General features: G+C 31.7%; 1 protein-coding gene across 2 annotated transcripts in view; it reads left to right on the forward strand.

Annotated features, from left to right (window-relative positions):
* Window positions 1-5,734: 5,734 nt before the first annotated feature.
* Window positions 5,735-27,916, forward strand: part of LOC139501543 (uncharacterized) — a 34,198-nt gene continuing 12,016 nt past the window's right edge. The window contains exons 1-2 of one of the 2 annotated variants that reach the window (XM_071290656.1): window positions 5,735-6,197; window positions 20,108-20,671. In XM_071290656.1, the coding sequence (XP_071146757.1) occupies window positions 20,380-20,671 (292 nt within the window). In that variant the 5' untranslated portion in view covers window positions 5,735-6,197; window positions 20,108-20,379. Of the gene's footprint in view, window positions 6,198-10,259; window positions 10,282-20,107; window positions 20,672-27,916 lie in introns of those variants that run through there. The other variant, XM_071290657.1, reaches the window with a different exon arrangement.

Below are 27,916 nucleotides of genomic sequence, written 5' to 3' on the forward strand. Positions count from 1 at the left end.
GTAAATTAAATACCTGCATGCAATTAGGCTGATAGCAAGTATTTTCTATCGGCAATATTAACCAATTGAAACTCATGCGCATTTAAAATAGTTTTATGTTTTTAATATTGAAACATTTTCCTTAATACTCATTCAATTACACCATTATTCTCTATTCTTTATATTTTAGCAACCTATTAATTTCTATTATAAAAATAAGGAGCTATGTGTTTTTTTGGTTTTTTTTTTATCATGTATTGTCACATTATCTACACCTTTTCTTTAATTTAAACTACTAGGGGACATTTCCATTTTGTCCATATTCATTTTTTTGCGCTTTTTGCCGAATAATAAGTTATCTTAATAAATTTGAAAATTAAAAAAAAAGGCATTCAAATATTGTTTTCATACTTACCATATCTGTTTGCGTTAGCAATGGTTTTTATAACACAGAAACCAAAGACGGTCAGTACAATGTGTCCAATCGGAAATAATCGGCCTATTGTATTGCATAGCGAGAATGGCCGAGTAGTTACGATTGCAATGTGGTCGTTCATCACCGTACACATGTAAAACATAAATTCTTGTTAATGCAAAACTTCTTATAATATATATATGTAAAACAAGTAAAAAATAATGACGAATTTCATTAAAACAATAAAAATAGCTCGTTCACAGATGTGACCGTGTTTGTTGACGTGACAAACACTGTACCTGACAAACATCAAATTAAAGTACTTGATGGTCTTCATGGGTGATTCCTTCATTTCTTTATTCTTTAATTATGAAATAAAATTGAGAATGGAAACCATTATCTATTCTTTATTTATTTTCCCTGATGTCTTTTCTTCAAAATATTAAGCCCCATTATCTCTTACTTTTATTGTTTTCTTGCCGTTACAGGGGAGGATCTAGCCATTTTATAAAATGATAAAGGGGGGTCCAAACCCAGGATAATACAGTTGTTTATATAATCAAAAAGGAAAGCATCTCATGAAAAAAACTATGAACAAATAAATAAATACAGCTGTGTTAAATCTTAGTCTAATGATAGTTTTCTTTAGTCTTCAAGGTGGTACATACAACTACAGGGAGATAACTCTATAAAATCAGCTAAACGTTTTAATTACGTTGTGTTGTCAATGGATATTAAGCTTCTCAATGATTAAAATAAGTATATGTCAAACTGCTATATAACCAGTGTATTTTTTATGAGAAAATGGTTGGTTCAAACCTTTTGTAATTATATTTTTTGTCAAAGGGTCAAAGTAAATACTTTGTCAAGAGTTTATGAAAATAAAACAAGCCGAATTAATTTAAGTGAAGGTGTTGGGTACCACATTAAACACAGGCACTTGACTCAGGAAACTTTTCCTATATACCTTAATATTAAGGTGTATAGGGGGGATTCTGAGACAAGTGCCTGTGTATTGCGATGATTGTTTACATTTTGAGCTACTCAAAAGCCTACATTTTCACGTAATTACACAAATGAGGAAACGTTACAATATAGATTCCACAACTGCAACGAGTGTATTACGATTTTTCTCCACTCGAGACAGTTAAATTTTAATATTTAAACGTGAGGCTTGCCGAGGTTTTTAAATAATTAAAATTTAACCGTTGAGAGTCGAGAAATATCGTTATACACGAGTTACAGTGGTAGAATATGTTTCTCTAATGATTTGTATCCTTCCTTTTCAAAGATTTGAGGAAAGTTGTGTACTTTTGATGTGACGTCATTAGGAATGGTCGCCTTTTTTCATGACGTCACAATAAGAAAATTCAGAAGAAAACAAGAAAATTCAACGTCACAATTAAATTTCAACCAATCATTTGCTGAGATCAAATTTTTTACTAGAGATTAGAAATATTTTTCTCACACCGGTTATGAAATGTGAAAATAGCATGAAAATTAGAGAAAAAGTATCTCACAACGCTGTCGACTATTTCCGTAATAAATATCAGCATCTATAGTTTGCCTTGTTCGCGCTGTGCATAAGAAAGCCCGATCAAGCTAAAATTTGGGTAGCATTTAATCGAAGTTCTCAAAGTATGTTCTCTGAAAAGCTCCAATTTATTTACGCACGTATTCAAGAGAAAGATAACATTTGACGTTTTAATCGTACAGGATTAATGTATTTACCTACAGAACGATAGGAACATTAGACAGTTCAATCTCTGAATCTTTTCCATCACAATTAGTCTTCTGCTACAGATATCCGTTGTTTATAGATGGCGCGCCAGTTTTATAAAATAGATAGATATTATTAGTTACATAGTGTGCTAGTGACTTAATACGGTATATATGGGATCAGTAAATTCCATATGGGGTAACCTAATACGGTATATATGGGGTCAGTAAATTCCATATGGGGTAAGAGCGAAGCTCGAATCCCCATATGGAATTTACTGATCCCATATATACCGTATTAGGTCACTAGCACACTATGTAACGAATGTATCTTACCGACTATCTTAACTTAACGTGTAAAATTTAGAAAATGAGCAAGTCTTTAATACTATAACATTAAGAAACTACTTCCATTGATCCTACAAAAACAGATACCAACAACTTGTTAGGTTTAAATATGTTTTATTGAAGACCTATTGGTGACCTTCTGCTGATGTTTTTTTCTATGGTCGGGTTGTTGTCTCTTTGGCACATTCCCCATTTCCATTCTCAATTTTATTTATGAATTTATTTCAATCTAAATCATCAATTTCTTCGTCTGTTGAAACTTTTACGATTTTTTTCTCAGTACCGTTTTGTTTTTATAAAGGGACGTAACACCACTACTAACCGTGTATGAGATAAGCCCCGCCTCCCTACTCCCTAATATGAAATATACACGGTCTCCATGAGGGCGCTTTTAACCAATCAATTTCTAGAAATGTATAGTAGGTATAAAGATAAAGGAAGATGTAGCATGAGTGCCAATGAAACAACTCTCCATCCAAATAACAATTTATAAAAGTAAACCCTTATAGGTCAAGGTACGGACATCAACACGGAGTCTTGGCTCACACCGAACTACAAGCTATAAAGGGCCCAAAAAATTAGTAATGTAAACCCATTCAAAAGGGAAAACCAACGGTCTAATCTATATAAAAACAAAAAACGAGAAACACGTATGCAATACGTAAACAAACGACAACTACTGTACATCAGATTCCTGACTTAGGACAGTCTGTTCCGATAAAATAAACGAAAAGTGTAACGTCCTCCAAAAATTACAGTTTTGTTTGAAAGGACGCAAATATCATTTATTCTATATCAATAAATATAATACCATGTAAAAACTATTTAAATGTTCATTTATTTTTGCATCGAATGTATTTCTAACTCAACCCAGTTATTCTATTTGTAATTGCGATAACAAATGGCAATACAAAACTAAACAATGTATGACGGCAGATCGTAAAATAACGACGTTACTTTAGCGGACAGAGTAATATCAGAGTTCCACATAAGACATATGTGACATTCCATAAGACCCGCCCACTGATATGCGTTTAGAGTAGGCTTATTTGCAATAAAACGAGTTCCACATGTGGTGCAGGGTTTACTTTTCCTTTGCAGTACAAGAGATCACACTTGGGTTTTGATTATGCTCGAGTGGCTCAGTATTTAGTTTTGTGTTTTGTGGACTGATGTTTGACTTATGATCATTTTTTGTCATTGCTTTGTCGGATTGTTTTAACTAGTCGCATACCTTCCAACTTTCACTATTTGCGGGGATTTCCCCTATGGAGACACCAAAATGGAAATTTTGAAAGAACAATTTAGTCCACAATTTTAAACAAAACAATTAATTTAACAATGGCTATAGGCTTGTAATAGTATGAAGAAGCAAAAAAAACAACATTAAAATGTACTTAAAGGCCCCCTTGAAGGTTTTATAAGATCAATCTTGTACGTAAATCCCCCATGAGCATTTTAAAAAATTAGCAGGTATGTAGTCGAAGTTTGAATATACCATTGGTATCTTTCGCCTCTTTTCTACGTCACTCTTTATCAGCTGTATACATATTTGTTGACATTAAAAACTTGTTCCCCTCTTGTGTTCTTATCGTGTTATTTTGGAAAGTTTTTTGCTCATATGTAACCAAATGTACTTTAAATGCTAGATACAACAAGGGAAAGTAACTCTTAATGGTATAGATGAGGCAGCTCGGAACAATTTGAGTTACTTCCCTTTCTACGAATTATAAATGGAAGTATATGGCAATCAAAATTTGCTCTTTTTTCCGTCAAATTAAATACTGTTCTTCTAGTTGAAATTATATTCCATAATATTTCTCCTCTGAAAAATATGAAAAAAAACCCAAAGTAGTCGGCGCTTCTGTGCTGACATAAGTTATCATTGATATGGTCATATTTATAAATTAAATGTTTATAAACTTTTAAGTTTGAAATACTAAGGCTTTTCTACCTCAAGAATAGATTACCTTAGCTATATTTGGCAAAACTTTTAGGAATTTTGGTCCTCATTGCTCTTCAACTTCGTACTATATTTGGCCTTTTTAACTTTTTTGGATTCGAGCGTCACTGATGAGTCTTTTGTAGACGAAACGCGCGTCTGGCGTAAATATAAAATTTAAATCCTGGTATCTATGATGAGTTTATTTACATTATGAACTCTGATAGTCATGTTATCGTGCAAGTCTTTTGTGAATCAGTGTTCAACAATAGGTTCCCACTTTGTGCATACAATATGGGTGCGACAATCCATGTTTCTCTTATATGAGAATGGGTAAGGTATATCAATGTGAAAATGAGCATGCAGTTAAATAAATTCATCGTCTTGAAAAGGCAAGTGCTTCTGTATTTACCTTCATTATGGGGATAAGCATTTGTGTTTCGGGGAAGAGGCGGGATAACAGAAGGCTTTTAAAAATGAACTATTTATCATGAATGCACACAATTAAAATTTAATGTCAGCGCAGGCAGAACAGAAAAGCATGCATACTAACAGATGCTTTATAGTCAACCATCAAAACGTCCGCTTCCTCCTGCCCCCTCTCCCCTGCACCTCAAAAATACCGAACGGTTGTCTCCTTATGTGTACACGAAAATGCAAGTTCCATTCAATTGGTTGCGGACAATCAATCGTGAAAAAAACTTTCGAAAAATATTTTTGAATGGGTTGGTGGTGGGGGAGGACTTTATATAAATTTTGTATTGAAATCATTTTAGAGTAATAATCAGTTACACAATATTTGGGAGAATATTGATATTTTCTAACTACTTCTGGTATAGAATTTCAATAAATTAAAAGTTTCAGTACAGTAGGTGACGGACCATTCATTTTCTTAAATGTATTTTTCGATCCTTGATTTTTTTTCAAAGGGTAGTAAAACCATAACATGTGTCTATCGAAATTTAAAAAAAAATGACCTAATTTTTTTTTCTTTCACGTGTACAATAAAACAAAGACTAAAATTAATGATATGCAAATCTGGTACCTATATTGAGTTCATTACCAGGAAATATGGCTCCGCTGAAATTTGGACTGCATCAAGGAAAGGGGTATTTTAGTTTGGGAGTTTTCACTTGTTTAAGACTGAACTTTCAATTAATAAAACAAACAAAACAGAATGAATGAATGAATAAATATAACTAATTAAATGAATAGATAAATATTGAAGTAAACACGTACTTTCTAGTGATTGCTACAGAGAATCTTAATTGTGGTCTTTATTTTTTTATGTCTTTGTCTGCCGTAAAAAAAAAATCCCATTATATGCACGTGGGAATGTCAAAAGCATTCCGCATACAATTAGTCTTAAAGAACATCAACAGAAGAAAAACACGACATAACATTTGTACCTTGCACAAACAGAGTATTATAAATATTTACCGTTATATACATCTCAATTATCAACCACTAATTATCTTGTCTCGAGTGCTGTTCACGCTTGACTTGTGCCAAACATATCATATTTACAAACACAGCATAATCTAATATATAATTTATCATTATGGATTATTGAGTATTTTATTCAACACATTTGTTCGATATGATATGGCTCAATACATTCGATATGTACAGTACAAGCCATATGTTACCTAATTACATCAATCTTGTGACGTCTTCATCAGATTCGTTTGTGTATTGAAGTGATAACAGTGAAATCTACTTCATAATCATTTTCAGTGAAATCTACATGTTAATCAGTTTCCTGTCTTTGCTGTACTTATTGCATACAAATAGGTGAGTACGTTACAAAATTTATAAATATATTTAGTTAAGAACTCTAAACCTACGTTATATTTTGTCAATCAGAAAGAAAATATTATACAATTTGTCAAATGAAATGTATTAACCAAATTTATTAACGAAATATTAATCGTGTTCCTTGAATTTGAACTAGTTAGATTACCAGTACGCAGTGAGTATATTCCGTTAGTATTCATCTTCTAAGAAAACTATACTTTGGTATAATTTATAACTTTTTTCCATGGACAATCTTCAATGTATTGATCTGCTGTTACAAATTAATGTAAGTAAGGAGTTATGTTTATTGATATATCGCAAATACGAAACAAATTTAATAATATAAAAGTTTTTTTTTGTTTTTTTAATTTTATTATTTTTTACTTTTATAATTAAACGAAAAGAAGGGAAAAAAATGGAAGAATGGCAAGATTTAATTAAAAGTGATACATAGTTATATAGAAACTGCACCATTTTTTTTGCTTGTTTGCTATGTATAAAAATTCATTTCCAGCAATTGTTCAAATTATAAAAATAGATAAGATAAGTTAAGAATTTTATTAATCTAATCAAGAACCCATAAAGGGCATAATTTTACAATATTGATTGTTGGTTGCTTAACGTCCAGTGGCAAATATTTCATGCATATTCATGACGAGTTTTACAACAATATAATGACAATATAATTGGAAAAAGCAAAACAGAAAACTAATACCATACTACAACAGGGTCTCATTAAGACTTGCTACAATTCTCTTTCTTTTATTTAAAATTGTTAAAGGGACAAAATTAAAAAAATAAACAATATTAGGAAAGGACATGTAGCAAGTCTAGATCTCCTTTTATCCTGCTTCTTCAGTGGGGAATCGGTGTATAACGTAGTAACATTAACGGTACAATTTTTGTGTGCGTCAGATACCCTTTTCGACAATATTTTTTTTCCAGTGATGCACGAAGCCAAAATAACTGTTACATTGCATTTAAGGGTCTTCGTCGCGGTCCGCGTTAAAGTCGTTATGATTTTTATAAAGATAGACAAACGTTAGGACTTAGAAAAAAAAAACATTCGTTGAAGCACCAAAACAAAACCGAAATATGTATGTATTTTCGATCCTGTACAAGTACTAGGCGTAGCCGTAATATGATTTTGGTTTTAAAGTCTATTTGTTTCAAAAATCAGCACCCGGTAAGCAAGATATATTCTCTCTAAAATTAAGACTGACATAAAGGCATTTGTAATCTACATCTGTTTGACATGCTAATTAGACGGATAGAGGGAAGGTTAATGCATCATATAGTCAATCATAGAACTTACTATTTAGCATCAAAGCAACGACATTGTTTACACATAGAGCGTATACGCATGTCTATTACATGTACACATTATGTCTATTACATGTACATGTACTAACAAAGATAATATTCATGTATTAGTAATTATGATTCTGTAGGTGAACCTGTGAAATATCAGTTTGCGAAATAATTAGTTATGGATTAATATCAAGTATAAAGTTCTTTTTAAGCATATCGGACATTATATATTTAAAACTATATACATGATATATACATTTACGTTGAAAAATGAACTGCTCTAAAAAATATTCTAGTTCGACTGACTTAGATGACTTAAGACATCAGAAGCAACTAAAAACCGAAAGAAAAACCCCAAGGGAAATGACAAAAATATAAGGATGAAATAATTATATTTTTACTATTTTGCATTACAATTTTGTGAAACCGTCATTAGGAAAATATTTTAAAAGTTGCTGTTAGAGATCTTCACTGAAGTACAGCCAAAACGGTTTAATACCAGTGTATAGTTTTAAAAGTACTTAGAGCTGGTTTTCAGCAACGGCAAGAACGCTATGGGCTCTTTTCACAAAAAATCTTACAACTAAAGTTAACCTGAAGTTTTAATTATTAGAAACGAGTTGTTTTGCTCGTAAGATTTTTTTAGGTAAAAAACGAGTAACTGAGTAACATAGTTGTTTAACGGTTCTTCGTCGTGTAGAAAGCGTGACACTCGAGTGCATGGGAGTCAAAATAGAAAGTCACTAAGTTCTAACTTATATAATGCGTATATATGAAGTGGACACTGATTGCCAAAAAATTAGTGACAAGAATGCTGTAAACAACAAAAATGTCATGTTCATATGAAGTACTTATTACAGAAAATGAAGATGTTGATATTATTACTGTCACCATGGAGACAACTTGTATAAATAAACATCAAAGTGACATCTTAATCAACATCTTGCAGATGTAATATATAATTGTTCTCTGTCAGTAATGGTGACATCTATACTAATTATAAATATCTGGAAATCAGGTATAAAATGAGCAGTATAAGAAACGCAAAACTATTTTCTTGGCAAGATCTATTTTTAATATACAAAAGAGCAGTTTAATGCCGCTACAAGGCAGCAAGTATCCGCAAAGTGAAAAGGGATTAATACAAGTTGCAATAACTTGTTTCCCAAACCACTACAAATAAATTTGTTTTAACTAAGAAAGAAAGAAAAATAAACACATAATCATATGAACAATGTTAAAGAGGAAGGAGCCTGGAAAAGTTCGTTTTACAGCGACGCAGTTCTAGGTTTTCTTTTTGAAAGTTCAAAATATATGTCAATCATAGAACATATATATATGGTAGACTAAGGCCATATTTAGAAATAAAAAAAAATTGTGGCTCGTTTCTTTTTGTGTTCTTCAGCGTATCATTATAATTTCACTGACAAAGGACAAGTTATCAGTTCTGCGAAGAAAAAGAACAGAAATTTGAACTTACCACATTTAAGGGATCCGATCATCTGTTATTCTCTTCACAGAAGTACAAGGACTTGATGAGGAAAACAGAGATAATTCTGGAAATTCATAGATATAGGAAGATGTGGTATGAGTGCCAATGAGACAACTCTCCATCCTAGTAACAATTTATAAAAGTAAACCATTATAGGTCAAGGTACGGCCTTCAACACGGAGCTTAAGCTACTTTAATATATTTCTTATTCCTACTTCATCTTTAGAAAGGTTAGATTAGTGTTGCAACTTATCCCAGAGATTTAAAAAAAAGTCATAGATACCAGCCCTCATCTAAAATGACTCATAAAAAATACCAGGCTTTTGAATCTGAAAGCCCTACAACTAAGGCTATCTTTCCTTACATGGGTAGAACATTCTTGGCATTTCAAAGTTATCTAAATAGTAAATTTATGATTTGGATTGTAATTATGCCAATGATGATTAATGTCAACACAGAGGTGCTAACTACTGGCTGAAAAATTCAGAATATTTAAAAACATCAGAATGATAAAATATTTCTTTGTTTAAACTGACGTTACTTTATGTCGGATGGAACTAGAATATAAGAAAATAAAAATAGACTGGTATTGATTTGAAAACAACCCCTACTGTCACTAACACAAATAGTTTCCTTGTACCAGTATATACAGAGTACTACAGCTTGATGAAAATTTCAGATCCGCTTCTGTTTTCTATGCGAAATGTTTTAATTGCTAATGTGTGCAACATGAAAATGACAAAGAAATACGATAATGACTCTTATTTCAATAAATTTTTTTTTGGAAGAGAACCAGGACACTGGAGAGTCTTATTTCTAAAGTTTATATTATTTTGCTTCATGCTAGCCTACAAAAAAGCAAATCATTAAACTATTTTAAATAACATCATATAAAGGGCAAATGGATAAGAATTAAACCTCTTCAATTTTTCTGTATATATTGTATAGTATTTCTTTTTATTAAAACAAAAGATTTAAGGAACGTGAAATAGCATGTCTTACGAGCATCTTTAAGACAAAAAAATACATTCTTCAAACATATAACAACAGCAGTACAATCATAAGATTTAACAGGTGTGATTGCAATATTGCATTGTAATATTTAGTCATGTCGACACGTAATACACAAACAAATAATTAAATATTTCTATTATTAATAAATCTAATATATAATTAAATCCGCTTAAAGTATAGTACGTTTTTATATACACTTTTACATATTCATTTAATTTTGACATAAGCCATATTGTCGACACAACTTATTACATTGTCAAAAAGGTATGTTCATATGATTATTTTTATTATTTCACAATTGTAAAGGTTATAAGCTTTGAGTGTGAAATCACTTTCACTATATTAAGCCCAAACATGCAGGAATACACTAAATGCAATATGTAATAACTAAATGCACAGGTAAGCCGTATTTATGTCTTCTGCATGCACAGTCAATAAAGATCTTGTAAGTTGTATACCTATAGCTTAATATCTGAAACATGTGAGTTTTATTTATATAAGTGTAATATCCGGTTGACATTTTGTGTCTGCTAAGAATGTTTTTCAAGAATTTCTTTCGGTACATTTGTTTTACAGCCGATTTCAATGAGTATCATGTAGCTAAAGGTAATATATTTGGTTAGGTTACTTGCTAGCTGAACCGTGAAGTAATTGTTGGGTAAGGTATACTACCCTCCTTTCGAAGTAGCCTAGTCCTACAGACAGATTGGTTATCTGTCAGACTAATCTTCTCTAAAAGGAGGGTAATTTACCTATCCTAACAATGACTTCACAGTTCAGCTAGCAAGCAAGCTAACCAAAGATATTACATTTAGCTACATACTCATTGAAATCGGCTGTAAAGGTTTGTGTTTACTTAGTCTAGCACGTATCTAGCCATCGATTGCTACTACTGCTGTCATTGTTAAGGTGTAATGTTGACTGTCAAAAGAAATAGTCCATCAAATTACCATTTAATAAAAAGATAATTGAAAAAAAATCGTACGTTGCTATCTCATGAGTACATATGAAAAAGTTCAGAAATGTTTGACAAAGTAAACCCCAGCAATATACTGCACCTAAATGATGACAGAAAATAAAACACATATGAGCTCAGTTATAATAAAGCCCGTTTGTCACCTTCAAATTAAGTTTTCTATGACCCGGTTTAAACATTTGTTTTGATCAGAAACATGAAAAAAATGTCCCATGTGATTTGATAATTTCCGTCAGTGTCTATCCAAGTTTCTATAAAAATTGAACTAGATTCTATTCCAGCCAAATCCGTCAAAGTTTTTGATCAATAGATATAGGAAAATGTGGTATGAGTGCCAATGAGACAACTCTCCATCCCAGTCATAATTTATAAAAGTAAACCATTATAGGTCAAGGTACGTACGGTCTTCCACATGGAGCCTAATAGGTTCATACAGAACAGCAAGCTTCTTTCAATGTTTTCTTTCACAGTTGGCACTATAAAAATCCTTCAAAAATTTTGACCAATAAATCTTTGATATCACAACCGACCGAAAGTAAGAAACAGAAATTGGTAAAATATATTTTCACAATTTTGCACCAGATGCTATCTTGTGATTATTTAGAAACCTTGGTCCAAATTTCATATGTAAAACCACATGGAGACTGAAACAAATATTGACAAGGCCGATGACACGAACGACGACGGTATCTTGGATACTTGTGGCCTGTATTCGGACTTGTTGTATGACTGACTAAGTTTGATTTTTAACCACTAAACTATCTATTTAAATAAAAATAAAAAAAAAATAAAAAATAAAAAATAGGAAATTGAAATTTAGGACTTAAGAAAAAATAATCTAAAAAATAAATTATTTTAATATATATATCATTTAAGCAAATATTAAATATGTCAGATGGTAACTTTAACCTACAAATATACAAAATTGATTTTAAGGCTGTTCAAGTTTTTCAGCATATATATATATAACTAAAATTGCAATATTTATAAGCTTTTTGTATTTGTTGAAACTCGTAATCTATAAAATATAATACCATCTGATCACTTCTAAAACGCTTAACGTCATAACTAGCCCCTTCCCTTCCCCCCAAAAAGTTAACATTAAAATCGATTGGTGCTCGTTCCTAAAGCCAAAGACAACACACTGATATAAATGCATAACTTTAAATAGAAAACATTTCGATCAATTATTCGTTGAAATTTTCCCATTATAACTTACAAATGTTACATTATATTTATTGAAAATTAATATAGAAGTTAATGGGATAATATACTGTTGTTAGATTTCAAAACGAGATTATCGCAGATGCCACATGGTTCAATGATTCAAAACGAAATTATGAGGACGTGCAAATATTCAATTGAGTTTTACATTAAAAAACATTTTTGCATGAAATGATATTCAATTTGAAAAATCCATTTGGTTTTACAGTGTTTTCCATTGAATTAATTTGGTAGCAATTTATCTGATATTTTTCTAAATGTTCTATAAAGGCAAGATACTTTTAGTCATATCACGCCTGCATGGTATTGGGAGGAGTTATAGTTTCGTATTTTTAGAATATGCCAATGTAAAATGAGTGTACATTTGTGACCGATTGTATCTGTCCTATTTGAGTTTAAAATAAATGAAAGTAAATCCTAACAAAAAGACAACAACCTTGCAACCAATCCATTATAATGTAAGAAAAAGTTCAGTAAAACTACAACATGTTACATGAACAAATATATGATAAAATGTCAATTTGATTCGATTTCTTAATTTGTGTTGTTACAAATGTCACACGGAAACAAATTAGCATTTTACTTCGGCATTTTGTCGGCTCAGCGCGTAGAAAAATTATTAATAGCTATATATACTATGGAACAAAGTTACTAGTACTGATGAGGGGGGAAGGGGGCGCAGAATAGCTTTTTCTAATTTTTCGGTCTACTCCTCATTTTTTCCTTCGCCAGATTACTCAATTCTACCATGCACCCCCTTTTCCACAATATCTTTTGTGACCCGTTTTCTCTTTCAGTCTTTTTCATCTATCTTATCTAAATAATTTTGCAGTTCTTTTCTCTCCTTTTCGTAAATTTGCCCGAACTCTAACCCTTATTTGAAATAAAATAAGAAACATTTTTTGAAAATGGTCCGATCAGAATTTCTAAATATACATTTCGTCTTTAACATGTATGAACTATTTGCCACTGGACGTTGATAAAAAAAAACCCCAGTTGATCTAAATATTTTAAGCCGTCTCTGTGCCGTAAAAACTTATAAGTGTATTCTTAAAAAAAAACAAAACAAAACAAAACAAAAAAAACAAACAAAAAAACAAGAAGAGGTGGTATGATTGCAATTAAAATGAGACTACCTTTTCACTTTCGACCAAATGACGTAGAAGTTAGGAACCTATATTTGTATATGATAAATTTTTTTTTCATTTTTAGGTAGATGATATTTAGATATTTATTCATTTTTGTGCACGAATACGTTGAGCAAAAATGTCCGTCAATAATTTGGCTATTCTCTTAAGAATTTATAACATTCCGTTTTAGTTATTTACAAACTTTAACCAATCTTCACACATCTTTGGTTTTCTCTGATAATGTAAGACTGATCATGATTTTTATTGTTCCATTCAATAACACTTACAGAAAAGAGTTGTGTGGTTGCATACTTTACCTTGTCCTGTATTTAACGTTTGCCTCGATGCTATACAAAAATGTACCAATTTTCGTTTTGCTTGGCCTTATTAACCCGAGGTATTATACTATTGTATGCATTAATAACAGAAGTAAAATTGTATTCTTTAATTACACTGCATCGATTGATTACAAATACTGAAATGGAAATGATAATCTATTCCATCTGAGAGACGCAGTGCTATTAAGTAATTAGTATGGAGTTTAAATTCTGTAGATACCTAGGGGGTAAACAAAAATAAGTCCAAAATCAATTTTCAAACTTCCGTTTTCATGACAGGTCCGGTAATGGAAAATAAAAGTGTTCTTGGTCTCTAAAACGCTTTAAGCTTCTGAACATTAGTCTAGAAGATTACTTCCGAAATATCTAAATTTGATTTTCTTTAATGCTGTTTTTGTCAGGAAAATGTCTTAAGTAATTTTCTCCACGATTATTTTAGTTTTATTAAATTTCGCTCGATCTAGCTCCATTTAGATGCCGGTAATTAGTAGCTGCATTATGGGTTTTTGTTGAATACAAACGATGGTGACATTTGTATATATCAAATTTACACCCAGTGAAAAGAACAGGGTTCTTACAAAACAATCTTCAAAGCTGAGGAATGTATTGAAGATTCAATACAGGACAAAAGGGGGGTTAACACACTTTCCTTGAACCTTAAATTGTCTATGGTAAATGCATCATTTTAAATGAACTCCCCGCGGATGTGCGATTGAATGTCGGGTAAAATGTTCGATGTCAAGTAAAGTGTAAACGTCCGTTGATAGAAATAGATGAAATAAAAATCGCAAAATGAACCTTTTATTAGTTTTAATCAGAATTGACACGTGACCTGCTGTCGTATATCTTACCACGTGATCTTTGGCCGTGTCTCTGCAGAGAAATAATCACACGTGACCTGCTGTCGTATATCTTGCCACGATCTTATGCCATGTCTCCGCAGAGAAATAATCACAACTTTAATGATCGTCTCATTATTTCAATATCAGAAGGAAATTACGTTTTAAATTTGACACTTTTCAAATTTTCCTTCGTTTATTTGGAAACTAATTTTTGTTCGTCACACGCAACGGAACTTGGTGCCAATTTCGCCGTTCCATTATGCAATTTTTCATGTAATTAGAGACACGCAAACCACCGCTGTTTTCAATCAGTTTGTGGTAATATCTTGTAACGTTGACAATAACTATGGGTTTTACACAATGATTGAATTTTGAACCGAAGCCGATAATTTGATGAACAAATAACGCTATTTCACGACAACAGATTAAATCTGTCAGAATCACTGCATTAAATCATTACCAGAGTTATAACGTAATAAATGTTCCCTTTATCGGGGCTACTGAAACCGTGAATAAGTTGATGATTTCATTTTGTGAAAGCCTGTCCATCGATTCTTTAAGATGAAATCTTTCTTTTTATCAGAATACAATTTGTTTCAATTTGAGAGTCTTAAACTATGTTATGGAATTGTTTAATATCTTTTCTATGGCGTCCGCCTGATTCCTAAGTGGTTTCTATAGTGTTTCATTGATACAAGTTATATTAATAGATTTGTTGCAGTTATTAAAAGGACTATTGTTCCGTGTAATCCAAGTATTGAAGTGGAAACAGATGCAATAATTTCTTATCAATGCTTAATCTATTGATGGATTATGTACGAAAAACCAAGAGACTATACGACAGTGTTAACGATTTCAAGCAGTGATTCAATACAATTAATGCAGAGTTAAAACACGTTAAAATGATTGAATACAGAGTTAATTAATCGTAGATTATATTTACGCCAGAGAGTCTGGGTTCCAGTTACATTGTTAACATAGGTTAACACCAATCTAATTAAAATACAGATCAAGTGTTTCAGTTTTGCTGTCACAGATCTGACAAAACTCTGGTCTACTTTCTGTTTATAAAAACTTTCGTGATCCTCTGGTTTTGTCGATTTAATAAACAAGTTGAACTCTTAATAATTTGAAAGCTGAAATTTCATTGGCTGATGTAATAATTACAAGAACAGAAAGTAAAACGGAGTGCTGTCAGATCCTTTGAATGCAAAGCTTAAGCATGTTAAGCAACAGGATATGTATTTCAACAGAAATTTCTCTCATTATAAAGTAGTGATGAAGAAAAAATAACCTTTGGATCGTCCTTTCACTCTGTCTATCCTTTAAAAGTGTATTTCTTTCTCAAAATCAAGACTAGTTAATCTCTCCTACTACTAATCTTAAACACGAGGCGAGACATGACAAATAATCGTTATCTGTAGAAACATATACGCCACAGATACAGTTACAGTCGACCAACGACTCCACAGGTCTCCTCCCCACCCCCAAAAAGGTAGAGATCTACAATATTACTACACAGTTTGATCCCCTGAATATCGCCCAAGTTCTGTTTTCAGACATCCTCACGCACTACGAGGTCTTTTTAGAATTCTTCATAGAATATTGCTGTGACTGTCAATGTGAGATCTGCGGTTTTTTGGTGGAGTTCGCGTTGCTTAGTCTTAAGTTTTCTATGCTGTGTACCGTGTACTATTATTTGTCTGTTTGTCTTTTTCTTTTTAGCAATGGCGTTGTCTGTTTGTTTTCGATCTATGAGTTTGAATGTCCCTCTACTATCTTTCGCCCCTCTTTTACAAACTTCTGTACCTAAGTATGTTCTGTACCTCGCTGATATACTCACAAAAGAACTAGCAATTAGTATCTAATAATTCATTGATATTTCTACCGAGGTTGAAATTTAGCTTAAATTCATCTGTGCATGTTAAAGGTGGGGGGGGGGGGGGGACTCCCCAAACCATAATTTTCTCTTCTTAACTTAAAATAAAACAAAGAATAGCAGAATATTTTTATGCATGTTAGAAAAAGAAAGAAAATAATGCAGTCCTTTGCTGTGTGATAAATATAAACACCAAGACGTTAAAACATTCAGTTACAAGATAAACATTCGATTAATAAGACAATTTCAGATGTGAGAGACAGAGCTTGTTGTTGTTGTTGTTTTCAAATTCACGAAAGTGACAAGTGTTTATCTAATATATAAACTCAATTTTACTTTATTAACTTATTGAAATACAAATTGGTATCGGGTACAAACGACTTATTTTGCATAATCGAACATAATGCATGAGTAATGGACCGGAGGAAGTGAGGTTTTTCTATAAAATTGTAATTATTACCCTGTAACTGAATTGAATTTTAAACTAGTTGGTAAACATCATCACATGAAAGATCATAATAAAAAGGGGAACGCTTCAGGCAATTTTATAATTAAAACCACATCTTTTCATGTGCAACCGCTTTATGTTTACACCCACCAAATTTAACAATGGAGTCATTCTATGTGTAATATTCTTAATGTTCATTCCAAACAGTTTACTTTTATACAAGGAATTTCTAAATCTCGTACCCCGGGTACACAGGTAACTTTTAACCGAAATTACATCTCATTTGTAACGTTCGAGCGGACAAAAAAGTCATAAATTTTGTCTCGAGTCAAAGGCATGTTATTAAACTGAAATTCTATTCTGAATTTTGTAACTATTACGAAATCCATATGTCATTCGAGGACAGGGGTTAAATGGGTTTAGTCTGTCCTTAACAAAAGAGAAATTGATGAAAAAGGTGACTATGTAAAACATATCATTTAACATCATCGCGTCTCGCTCGAAAATATTTTTTTTCAAGTATCTATCTATACGTTAACAAATCCAATATGTTTATTTTTTATTCAAAGAAAGTTATCGAGGTGGCATTGCCAAATATATATCAACTGTAGTAAAAGATATTAGATTGAATTTTCCCGTTTTGCTATGTTACAGATATAGCCGGGTAAAATTGCTATTCGACTAAATGTAAATCAAGAAGGAAGATTCGCTCCTTAAACTTTTATTTTAGCAGTCCGGCAAGACCGAACAACAAACTCCAAACTAAATGTAAAGTAACATACAAACAATAAAAATATATATAAGCACAGTCAATTAAAGGATTAAGAAGATTAACAGATGACAAATTAGAAATAACAATAGATTAAAAGAGTAATTAGTGTCCGACACGTATTTGTAAATTATAGTCCCGACTGTCAAATAGAATGAATAATGAAATAAATAGAGTAAATGCATTTAAGACCTTTGTCCAAGATTATGACATATAATCCGTGTAAAACACTTATGCCTAAATTTACGACAAAGTCTAGAATATTAAATAAATACAAAACCTAAATATACATTGAATTACAGAAATATTGTTTAAAAACTAATTTCATTGCACTGTCCAAATTGTCCGGTCATATATTCCCGCGGCCTCTGAAGACACGTCCCGGGTCTTAATATTATATTCAATTGAAATTGTTCCTAAAGTTTCTTCTGTGATTGTAGCGTCCTCTGTAACGATAGTTTTGGTTTGGATGATTATCTTCTTTTGTATTTTTACGAATATTGTCCAGTTCGTCTTCTAGTGTTGTGATTCGATTCAACATACGTTCTTTGTCGCGCTGTAATTGGAATTGCTGGTCGATGGCTTTACATCTTTGATCGTATATCCGAGAATGAACTGCTTTAAGATCCGTATTGCGTTCCTGTAATTTTTCTATTTCTTTTTTATCATCTGCACCTTGTTTTTGAATTTTTTTAAATTGCGAATTACACTGTTATGCTCTTGTTTCAGCTCTTTGAATTTCTTTTCGTAATGAACACTTTTGATTTCAAACTTCACTCTCTCTGAATGCACTCGGTCGTGCCTGAGTGTAACGCTATCAATGAATTCTCTATCATAATTAAAGGCGGGAAAGAAATCCATCAGTTCAATAGTAGTAAGTTCCGCACAAGGAAAAATTGACATAGCTTTGTTTTCTTTGAATATCCTCATCCTTTCTGTGTCGCGACGTAATTTCGATTTCGATTTAACTTTGACAACTTTCACGTCCGGTCGTCTATGAAAGTTACACATTCTGGCGTAATGTCCAAAATTTCTGCACTTATAACAAAATGACGTTTTTGCTATACATTGTCTAAAATGAAATTGATTGTTCACAGTCTTTCCACAAAACTTACATAGGCAGTTGTCCATATGTTGTGTTGAATTTCTGGTCTGAAAGGTAGCTCCATTATCAGACATCTGGTATCTCCAGTTTCGGCCAAAATTTCTGGTTCTCTGCGTATCCATTTTTCTGTTTGCTGGGGGATCAGCTTCACAGGTAGAACAAGGTATCCGAAAGATGCGTTGCCCGTACGTCCTAACACCAGATATAGCCGGGTTAAATGGCTATTCGACTAAATGTAAATCAAGAAGGAAGATTCGCTCCTTAAACTTTTATTTTAGCAGTCCGGCAAGACCGAACAACAAACTCCAAACTCAATGTAAAGTAACATACAAACAATAAAAATATATATAAGCACAGTCAATTAAAGGATTAAGAAGATTAACAGATGACAAATTAGAAATAACAATAGATTAAAAGAGTAATTAGTGTCCGACACGTATTTGTAAATTATAGTCCCGACTGTCAAATAGAATGAATAATGAAATAAATAGAGTAAATGCATTTAAGACCTTTGTCCAAGATTATGACATATAATCCGTGTAAAACACTTATGCCTAAATTTACGACAAAGTCTAGAATATTAAATAAATACAAAACCTAAATATACATTGAATTACAGAAATATTGTTTAAAAACTAATTTCATTGCACTGTCCAAATTGTCCGGTCATACATGCAAAAGTTATAAATGGTTTACTTTTATAAATTGGTATTTGGATGGATAGTTGTCTAATTGGCAGTCATACCACATCTTCCTATATCTATATGGTTGATATGATCGCTTTCGGGTTCGGTGGAGTGAGGTTGAAATGCAACTTTGTTTACTGCTAAATATTATTCATATATTCAATATTCATTTGGTACAAATAATACTTGGGTGAATTTCATAGTACGTATATATATGTAATCAAAAGGTTGAAATTTATTTTTTATTACAAAATGCGACAATGATTTGGTACGGGTACGTTATACAATTTGTTTACAGATTTAAATGAGATTACAATCTGACTAACTCGTCTGTCCTCGGATATTTGTTTTTCAAGAGAACACCAACCTATTGATAATATAAGTTTTTCATTTTAAAATATGTATTCCCATGCATGGTGAATGCGCTTACCCACAAATACATATGTATAACAATTTAAAACACTATCTATATTATTATATATACACTTTAGTATAAGTACTTTTACACCTTTTTTATCTCCTTTGTTTTATCACCGTCAATCTACCTACCTGAGGTAAAAACGTTTTAATTTAGCATCAGAATTTAGTTATTGTAGCTCAGTAACTAAGTTATCTATATTTTATAAATCCATTATTGTGTCGCCTATAATAAATGTTTCAACATCATTAAATTGCTTTTTTCTCTTTTGACAGTATTTCACTCTAAGGCCATCACGACAGCTGAGAGAAAAGTGCGTGTGTATTGACAGGTCACGTGACTTCATCATACAGATGACAAATTTGGCGATAAACGAGTCCGTTTAAATATTTGGTAAACATTGGCAGATAAACGTGGATCTCAATATTTGTGTGTGAATTATTAAACAATGTGGACGTTTAAAGATGTAAAATATGAAATTTAAATCTTCAAGAGATTAACTTTTTATCTCTATTTTACTTTCATATTTAATACATGTAATACGAAAATGGCTGAATGTGAAAAACCTAAGAATAAAACTATGGGGAAGATTACACGAATTTTAGGAAGAATTTCAAGGATATTCTTTTATGTGGAGCCCTTTGTGTGTCTTACTGCTACTGTGCTACAGACTGTTGGATTCTCTACAAATGCCTGGGCCATACACAAAAACAATTCTAACAATAGACTCACGGCGTTTGGACTCTGGTCCACGACTATATGCTATGAGTTGGACTGTATAACAAGGAGCCATTATGACGAATATAAAGATAATATCGCAAAAGGCTTTTCACATAGAGGTATGTATTACAATTGTATGATACTTTCTTTTTTTTCAGAAAAAAAGGGGGGTATTTTCTCGAGAGATTTTAAAAATTTTCTTTAAATGGAAAGGGAGGCAAATAAAAATTCATTTAGAAGTTTTTATATACATTTACACATTCACAACTGTATTTAAATGATGCATGCAAGATTTTTTATACCATATATCAGTTTTTATGTAGTAAATTCTTATATTAAAGTTAAATACTACACATATAGTATAGTATTAACATGTAAAACGAGAACGTATGTCCGAGGTTATTATAAAAAAAAATATCATAATTGAAGTAACGTCCTGAAATGTTTATTCAGTGGAGTCTGTTTCAAACAAAAAAAAATCGACCAAGATTTATCGTAACTATACTGAATTGTTCATGACTTATGATCAATCTTAGTCGTATTTTTGTGTGTCTGAAAGCGACTCCCGTGGCTCATAAGTACATTATATCATGACTTAAGAGTGTATATGTCAAGACATGCACCCTTGAACATTTTACCCTAGCACGACAAAAAATATCGAATCACAAACCGAAACCTTCGAAATTCACACTGATGATTTTCATCTTTTTATTGTATGTACATATGTACTATACGGTGTTACAAATTTCTTCTTTATATTAAAATGAAAATTTATAGCATTCAAATAAATATTGTTTATATTAATTTCAAAATGGGGGAATTGTTGACAATTTTTTGTGAAACAGACAATGAGATACATTGTGTAACTTGTTTATTTTGACAAAGTTTTGACGTTGTTTATATAATATACTCTGCACCATCATGTATATTTCATAACCAGTTCCTGGTCAATTGAGTATGGTCATGGATAGGTTGGGTTTTGTAGCTCCAACAAGTAAATTAGTTCGTGGGAAAACATACAGTGAAGAATTTGTTTCATGGGAGGTCAACTTCAAATTGATTGTAGAGTTTTGAATTTAGAAATTAGTCTCACATTAATCATCAAAAATTCTACACGTGCGCGCATTTTCCGTATGATTTAAAACACCACTAAATCATTGTTTTAACAACAGATTCGATGAATAGTGGCTTAGACAATTTGATATTCCACATGCATGTTTAAATGCACCGACCATTAATCTTTTGTCGGGAGGGGAAGGGGAGGGCGAGTTATGTTTCTAAATTCCGTAAAGAAAATAGATTGTTTCAGAACGCAAGGAAAATGGAAGTTTGATTGCATCAATAACTTAAATGAAGAGAAAAAAATAAAGACGGAGTTCAGTTTTAAAAGAAATGGTTTAGGCAGAAAATGCAATGGTTAAACGAGTCCGCATACAAAAAGTCCTAAACTTTTTATGCATTGAGAGTACGTGTCACGCTCCCCACACTTCAAGGTACCCTTGCAATAAATCTAAACTTTGGGTTCTACAAATGGTCTGATGCAGCGCTGACTGCCTATACCAATTTACGACATACTTTTTCCCTCTTTCCCCTTCGAAACGTTCATAGATGTCCCCCTTTAATTTTAGTCGTCCCTTGGGGCAGATCCTACCCAATAGATTTTTGTAATTCAGGTCCTGACTTGAATATGTTTATAATCATCACTGTCTATTCAGTGTCGCATAACTCTTGCTCCTTGTTATCATTAACCAGTAATTTATCGTGGTCTTTTTTCGGACTTGCCGGCGCCATCTTACCCCCCCCCCCCCCAAAAAAAAAAAGACACAAATCAGATTTCACATCAAATCTATTTACAGACTAGCTTGTGCTGAATATGGAATTGTCTTGATTCATGATTGTTTAGTTCGTCGATATAAATGAGGTCCAGCTACATAAACGTACATGCTCACTGAACAATTATATTATCTAATGCATTATATTTCATGATAAGTACAGATACGTGTATAGTTTCTCCAATTTTTCAATTCCTTTGCCAAATTGGTATAAAATTCTAGGTTCGAATATCATTGGTATATTTGAATCAGCAACTTTATATCTTTGAAGTTGACCATCATTAATTTAATTTAAAAATTTTAATTTAAACTTCCTGTCTTTTGAAACTGTTTTTCTTTTTTAAATGTTAAATGAACTGTACTGAGAGCTTTAACACGTATAAGCCATCTGTCCACCCTTTTTAAAAGACAGGAAACAATATAGCATTGATCTTAAATGGTCAATACATGGCCATTGTGGTCAAATTTCATGTAGCTTAGTCATTAGACATAATGACAGTTTTGTTGTGTATTGAAGGAATTTGTCGCTATTATTCATTACTGAAATTATCAGTTCGAAAATCGCATCATATGACAGCTTTATCTTTTTTTTGTGTATTGGTATTTTTCTGAAGTTTGACTACAGACAGATCAACATGTTAAAAAGGGGAAATATTATATTTAATTTACACGAAATTTGAGATCACAACAAATAAATGAATACACATCCCGAGTTATATTGTTAAAAAAAATCCTTGAAAATTTTCTTCCTTTAGTACTATTTTTTTTCAAACTCGCCACAAAAAAATCCATTCATTTTTAAAATGTGCATATATATGACCTACATTTTTTACTTCCGACTAACTTTACTTTTTCAACCTGTTAAAAGCTCATTGTGTTGGTTATTCTTAGCTTAGACGCCCTACTTGTACAAAAAATGCAGACGTTCTTAATGTATTTTGTCACCTTTTTTTAAATCGTATTTGTTAACATTCTACACATAATGTAGAAAATGAGGCATGAAAAATTCACCAGCTGTGCATGGTAAATAATCTGCATTGTTTGGTGACAAAAATAATATTTCTCATTTTTCACCGCATATTTGTATTAATGTATAAATTGTCACATTTCACCCCAGGGCTTAAGCCAATACACAAACATGATAATGTTCTGACCTCAATAGTTTGATTGAATATATTAATATTTGTTTTGTCGATACATTTCCAAGGTGATATTTTTCCTTTAATAATACATTTTTCTATAGAAATTTCATGGTTAAACGAACGTCTAAATATTTCATATTATGTTTATTCAAGAAGGCGAAATATGAAAAGGCGTACTTTCATTTATTGAGAAAAGTAGCTATATATGGTCTTAATGTTTACATCACAGATTACAAATAAGTGTTTTGTTGAATAAATCCGAAATTAAAATTCTAAGATTAAGTAGCAAGTATATAATTATTCACATTTCACTTTACAAATAGATTTTTTTTAATGCATGAAGTATATAAAAATATATCTTTAAGTTTTAGTATAAAAGTTATAAGATCGACACCGCTACTGAAATACATACGAGGGTGGGGGGAGTGGGGGTGTATTTCATCTTTTTACAAGAAATATTGATAGTCCACTTATAAAAGGAGGAACTTGTTTTCAGCCGAAATGACCATGTCCAAATATACCAGTAATAACTCGAATATTGATAAAATTATAATACGATGACCATAGACAAAAACAACAAGCCTAATTGAATAACTTCAAAAAGATGTTAATATTCTGAAGCTAGTAATATCCAATATATTAGCCCATAATACGTTCGTTTTAGATGTTTGATTTGAAAATATTGGTTCCTCGAGCATCACAGTAGAGTTATTGTGTGTCCAGAATCTTTTCTGATTCAATAATATGGATAAATTAAATGTTGTTATTAATAAAATCACAAAAGAAGCGGGTAATTATCAAATATTACCTTTTTAAAGGCACAGGAGAGGAATTATGAGAAACGTATAAATGATGCTCGTGTGTTGATTACATTTTAATGATTTACAGCCGATTTCATTGAGTGTGTATCCAAAGGTAATATCTTTGGTTAGCTTGCTTGTTAGCTGAACCGTGAAGTCATTGTTAGGTCAGGTAAACTACCCTCCTTTAAGAGTAGACTAGTCTGGCAGATAACCAATCTATCTGTCTCTTGGACTAGGCTACTTCGAAAGAAGGGTAGTATACCTGACCTAATAATGACTTTTCGGTTCAGCTAACAAGCAAGCTAACCAAAGATACTACCTTTGGCTACATACTCAATGAAATCTGCTGTAAAGATATAAATACGATACCAGTCTTCGTCAACTAGATAACAATATCGATGACGGCGACGATGATGTCGATAACGACGACGACGACAACGACGATGATTGCGATAAAGACGATGACGACGACAACGACGATGATCACTTCTTTGTACTGGACAAACACACTGAGTCAACATGCTTAGTTCACAAGCAAACAGTCTTCAAGAACATATAACCTTACTTAGAGACATTATAAAGTAAAGTAGTGACTATTCATGCAGGTAGTTCATTCAGCTGTACTATTGCTTGTGAATAAACTATTATTATTACTGTTACTCATAAACAAATTCTGAGAGACCTCTCGCATTAAAACAAGACCATCGATGCGTTAGACCTGTATTAAACAGGGTGTCGAGCCAGAGCCAATCAGTTTGTCACTATGCTAAATTTTCTGGTTAACTTTGATGTTTAGAAGACATTTAAATTGATGACACTTTCGTGTTTACCTGAATATGAGGCTCATGTTTGATAAGAATATTTATTAAATCACCAATTAAATAAGTTAAGTTATGATCCTTTTGCCATTTTTTAAATTTCGGTAGGATTGAAATAGTCATTAAATGACTATAGTATGATTAGATGGGTTCAATTTATGAAAAATAAACAAAAAATTTTAATGTTGACTCACCATCTTCAGATATATCAGATTAATACTGAAACTGGGTTAAAAAGAACCCACAGCAACACAAATTGGACCACGTCAAAATTCTTTATTTGATAACTTTAAACTCGGGTACAAAGAGCCCAAAGCAAACTTTGGACTAGAAATATTGAATGACCATTCTGGACTGAGGATTATATAATCGGATAATACTTGAAACTATACGTCATAGTACCTGTTCAGCTAATTTTTTATCGAAAAGTTGGAAATTAAAAAAAATATTCAACATTTATTTTTTAAATAATTTTAATTTATTCTAAATACGTACTTTTTTACACTTTGTTTTTTTTTTACAAAAACACGACCCTTCTTGTTTTTACATTTTAAGTGACAATTTTTTTCAAAATTTTTACTGGGATTTTTTTCTTGCGCAGGGATTTTGGATTTGGTTATATTTTTTTTTTAAATTCTCACTCTTTGCCATAATCTATAGCAAATTGCAAATATATATATACTATATCAAGCATCTTCATGAACATATTGAAGATGTTATTTGAGCACGTATTCAATACAAGTTGGAAAAACATGCATAACCATATAAGGCCTTGAAAAGTAAAGAATAAGGTGAATATTTTGAACTGTTTAAAATCCAAACAATAAGTATGTGTATGAATTTCGCTGAATTTCGCAGGGTCCTAGGAGGGTTTGTGTAGGATTATTATAACAGAATCGATATAAATGAACACTAACTATAAAGAATAGACAAATTAGACAAAAAAATAAAGAATAGAGGAAAAGACAAAAAAATAAAGAATAGACAAAAAAGACAAAAAAAATAAAGAATAGACAAAATAGAAAAAAATAAAATAAAGAATAGACAAAAAAATAAAATAAAGAATAGACAAAAAAATAAAATAAAGAATAGACAAAAAATAAATAAAGAATAGACAAAAAATAAAAAAAAATAAAGAATAGACAAAAAAAAAAAAAAAATAAAGAATAGAGAGAAATGCGGTGCTGAAATACAAAGAATAGACAATAATGGGCCCAAAAAAAAGAGAAAGTTTGCGTAAATTTTTTAGAAATAAACTCATCATAGATACCAGGATTACAATTTTATATTTACGCCAGACGCGCGTTTCGTCTACAAAAGACTCATCAGTGACGCTCGAATCAAAAAAGAAACTACAGAAATGAATGACCCCCAAGTCTTGATCCACCCTTATGACAATGCTGAACAATAAGTGCTTCTTTAAAGTACAAATATATAACTAAGACCTTCAGGCCGAGATGAGGTCATGTTAAATCAACAACAATTTCTATAAATCCAAACTCACTCATCAATGAACAACGACATAAAAGCTATTGGATTATCATTGTGGCATCACAATTTAAATATTTATTTACTTTTCCCTCGTGGAATTTAGATTTCATCGCATAGATTGTTTACTTTAACTTCCATGTGAATATATGAATTTTAATATCATTTACCATAGTGGGTGTCACAGATTTTTTAAGGACATATATCCTGGTTCTTGCTGTTATAGACATCTTTAAAGAAATTGAAATTTACATGTCAGAATTCTTGAATTTGAAGAATAGAAAATTAACTAATCAAAATAGGACGCATGAAGATAAAATCGTATGATTGGAAACATTCATACATTTTTTTATAATATTTTTTTTTGGGGGGGGGGGGGGGAGTCACATACCAAGCTTTGTATGTCATCCAGCACTGTTCTGATATAAAGGCAAACAAAAACAAAGTCGCAGCTAGCAGTACTTATTCTTGCTTTATATACTTTTTTTTATTATCATAAAACTGCCAAAACTAGAAATTTCAAATGGAAAAACAAACCACATTTACAAAAAAATAATTTTATCAGTTAAGACCGGAAAAGATGGTTAAGTTTTAAAGTATGCATTCTTCTGGGGTCAAACGAAACTAGTATTCGTAAACAAAGTCGCAACTACATGTATTAATACCAAAACTTTATCTTTCCAATGTCGAAACTGGAAATTTCACCTGGATAAACAAACCACATTTCCTCAAATAACACCAGGATCAATTTAGATCGTAAAAAGATAGTTTTACAGCCTAAATTATGCATGGTGTATCTTGGCAACCAATTATTATCATCAACCCATATCAGAAAGGTTGCTTCCTTTTGTCATTCGACCATCACGAAAAAATAGATGTTAATATTGATTACGATTTCCATTACCAAAACGAGGCGATGCGGAAAGCTGATTTGAAAAAGATGCAATTGAAAAATAAACATTTTAATTCCGGTGTATATGCTAATTGTTATCGAATCACACGCAAGATTTCAATCAAAAAGTTTCTATTATTCAATAAAGAACAAAGATTAATCGCGGGAAAATAGCATTATACCCTTATTAATCATGCAACGTAGAAGGGAAAAAAGGAAGCATTCTCCTTTTAGAAAATCTCTTTTCTTGTACAATATTTGATGTCGGTTATATGGAAATCATGGAATGTTAATGCTATAGACATTTTGAATGATGCTTTGTGATCGAAGACTTTTTTTCTAACGCTCACCTTTGTCTTTTAGAAATCTCGTTATATAAAAAGCTTTGG

The sequence above is a fragment of the Mytilus edulis genome, chromosome 13 (assembly GCF_963676685.1).
Source record: "Mytilus edulis chromosome 13, xbMytEdul2.2, whole genome shotgun sequence".
Taxonomy (NCBI): Eukaryota; Metazoa; Mollusca; class Bivalvia; order Mytilida; family Mytilidae; genus Mytilus; species Mytilus edulis.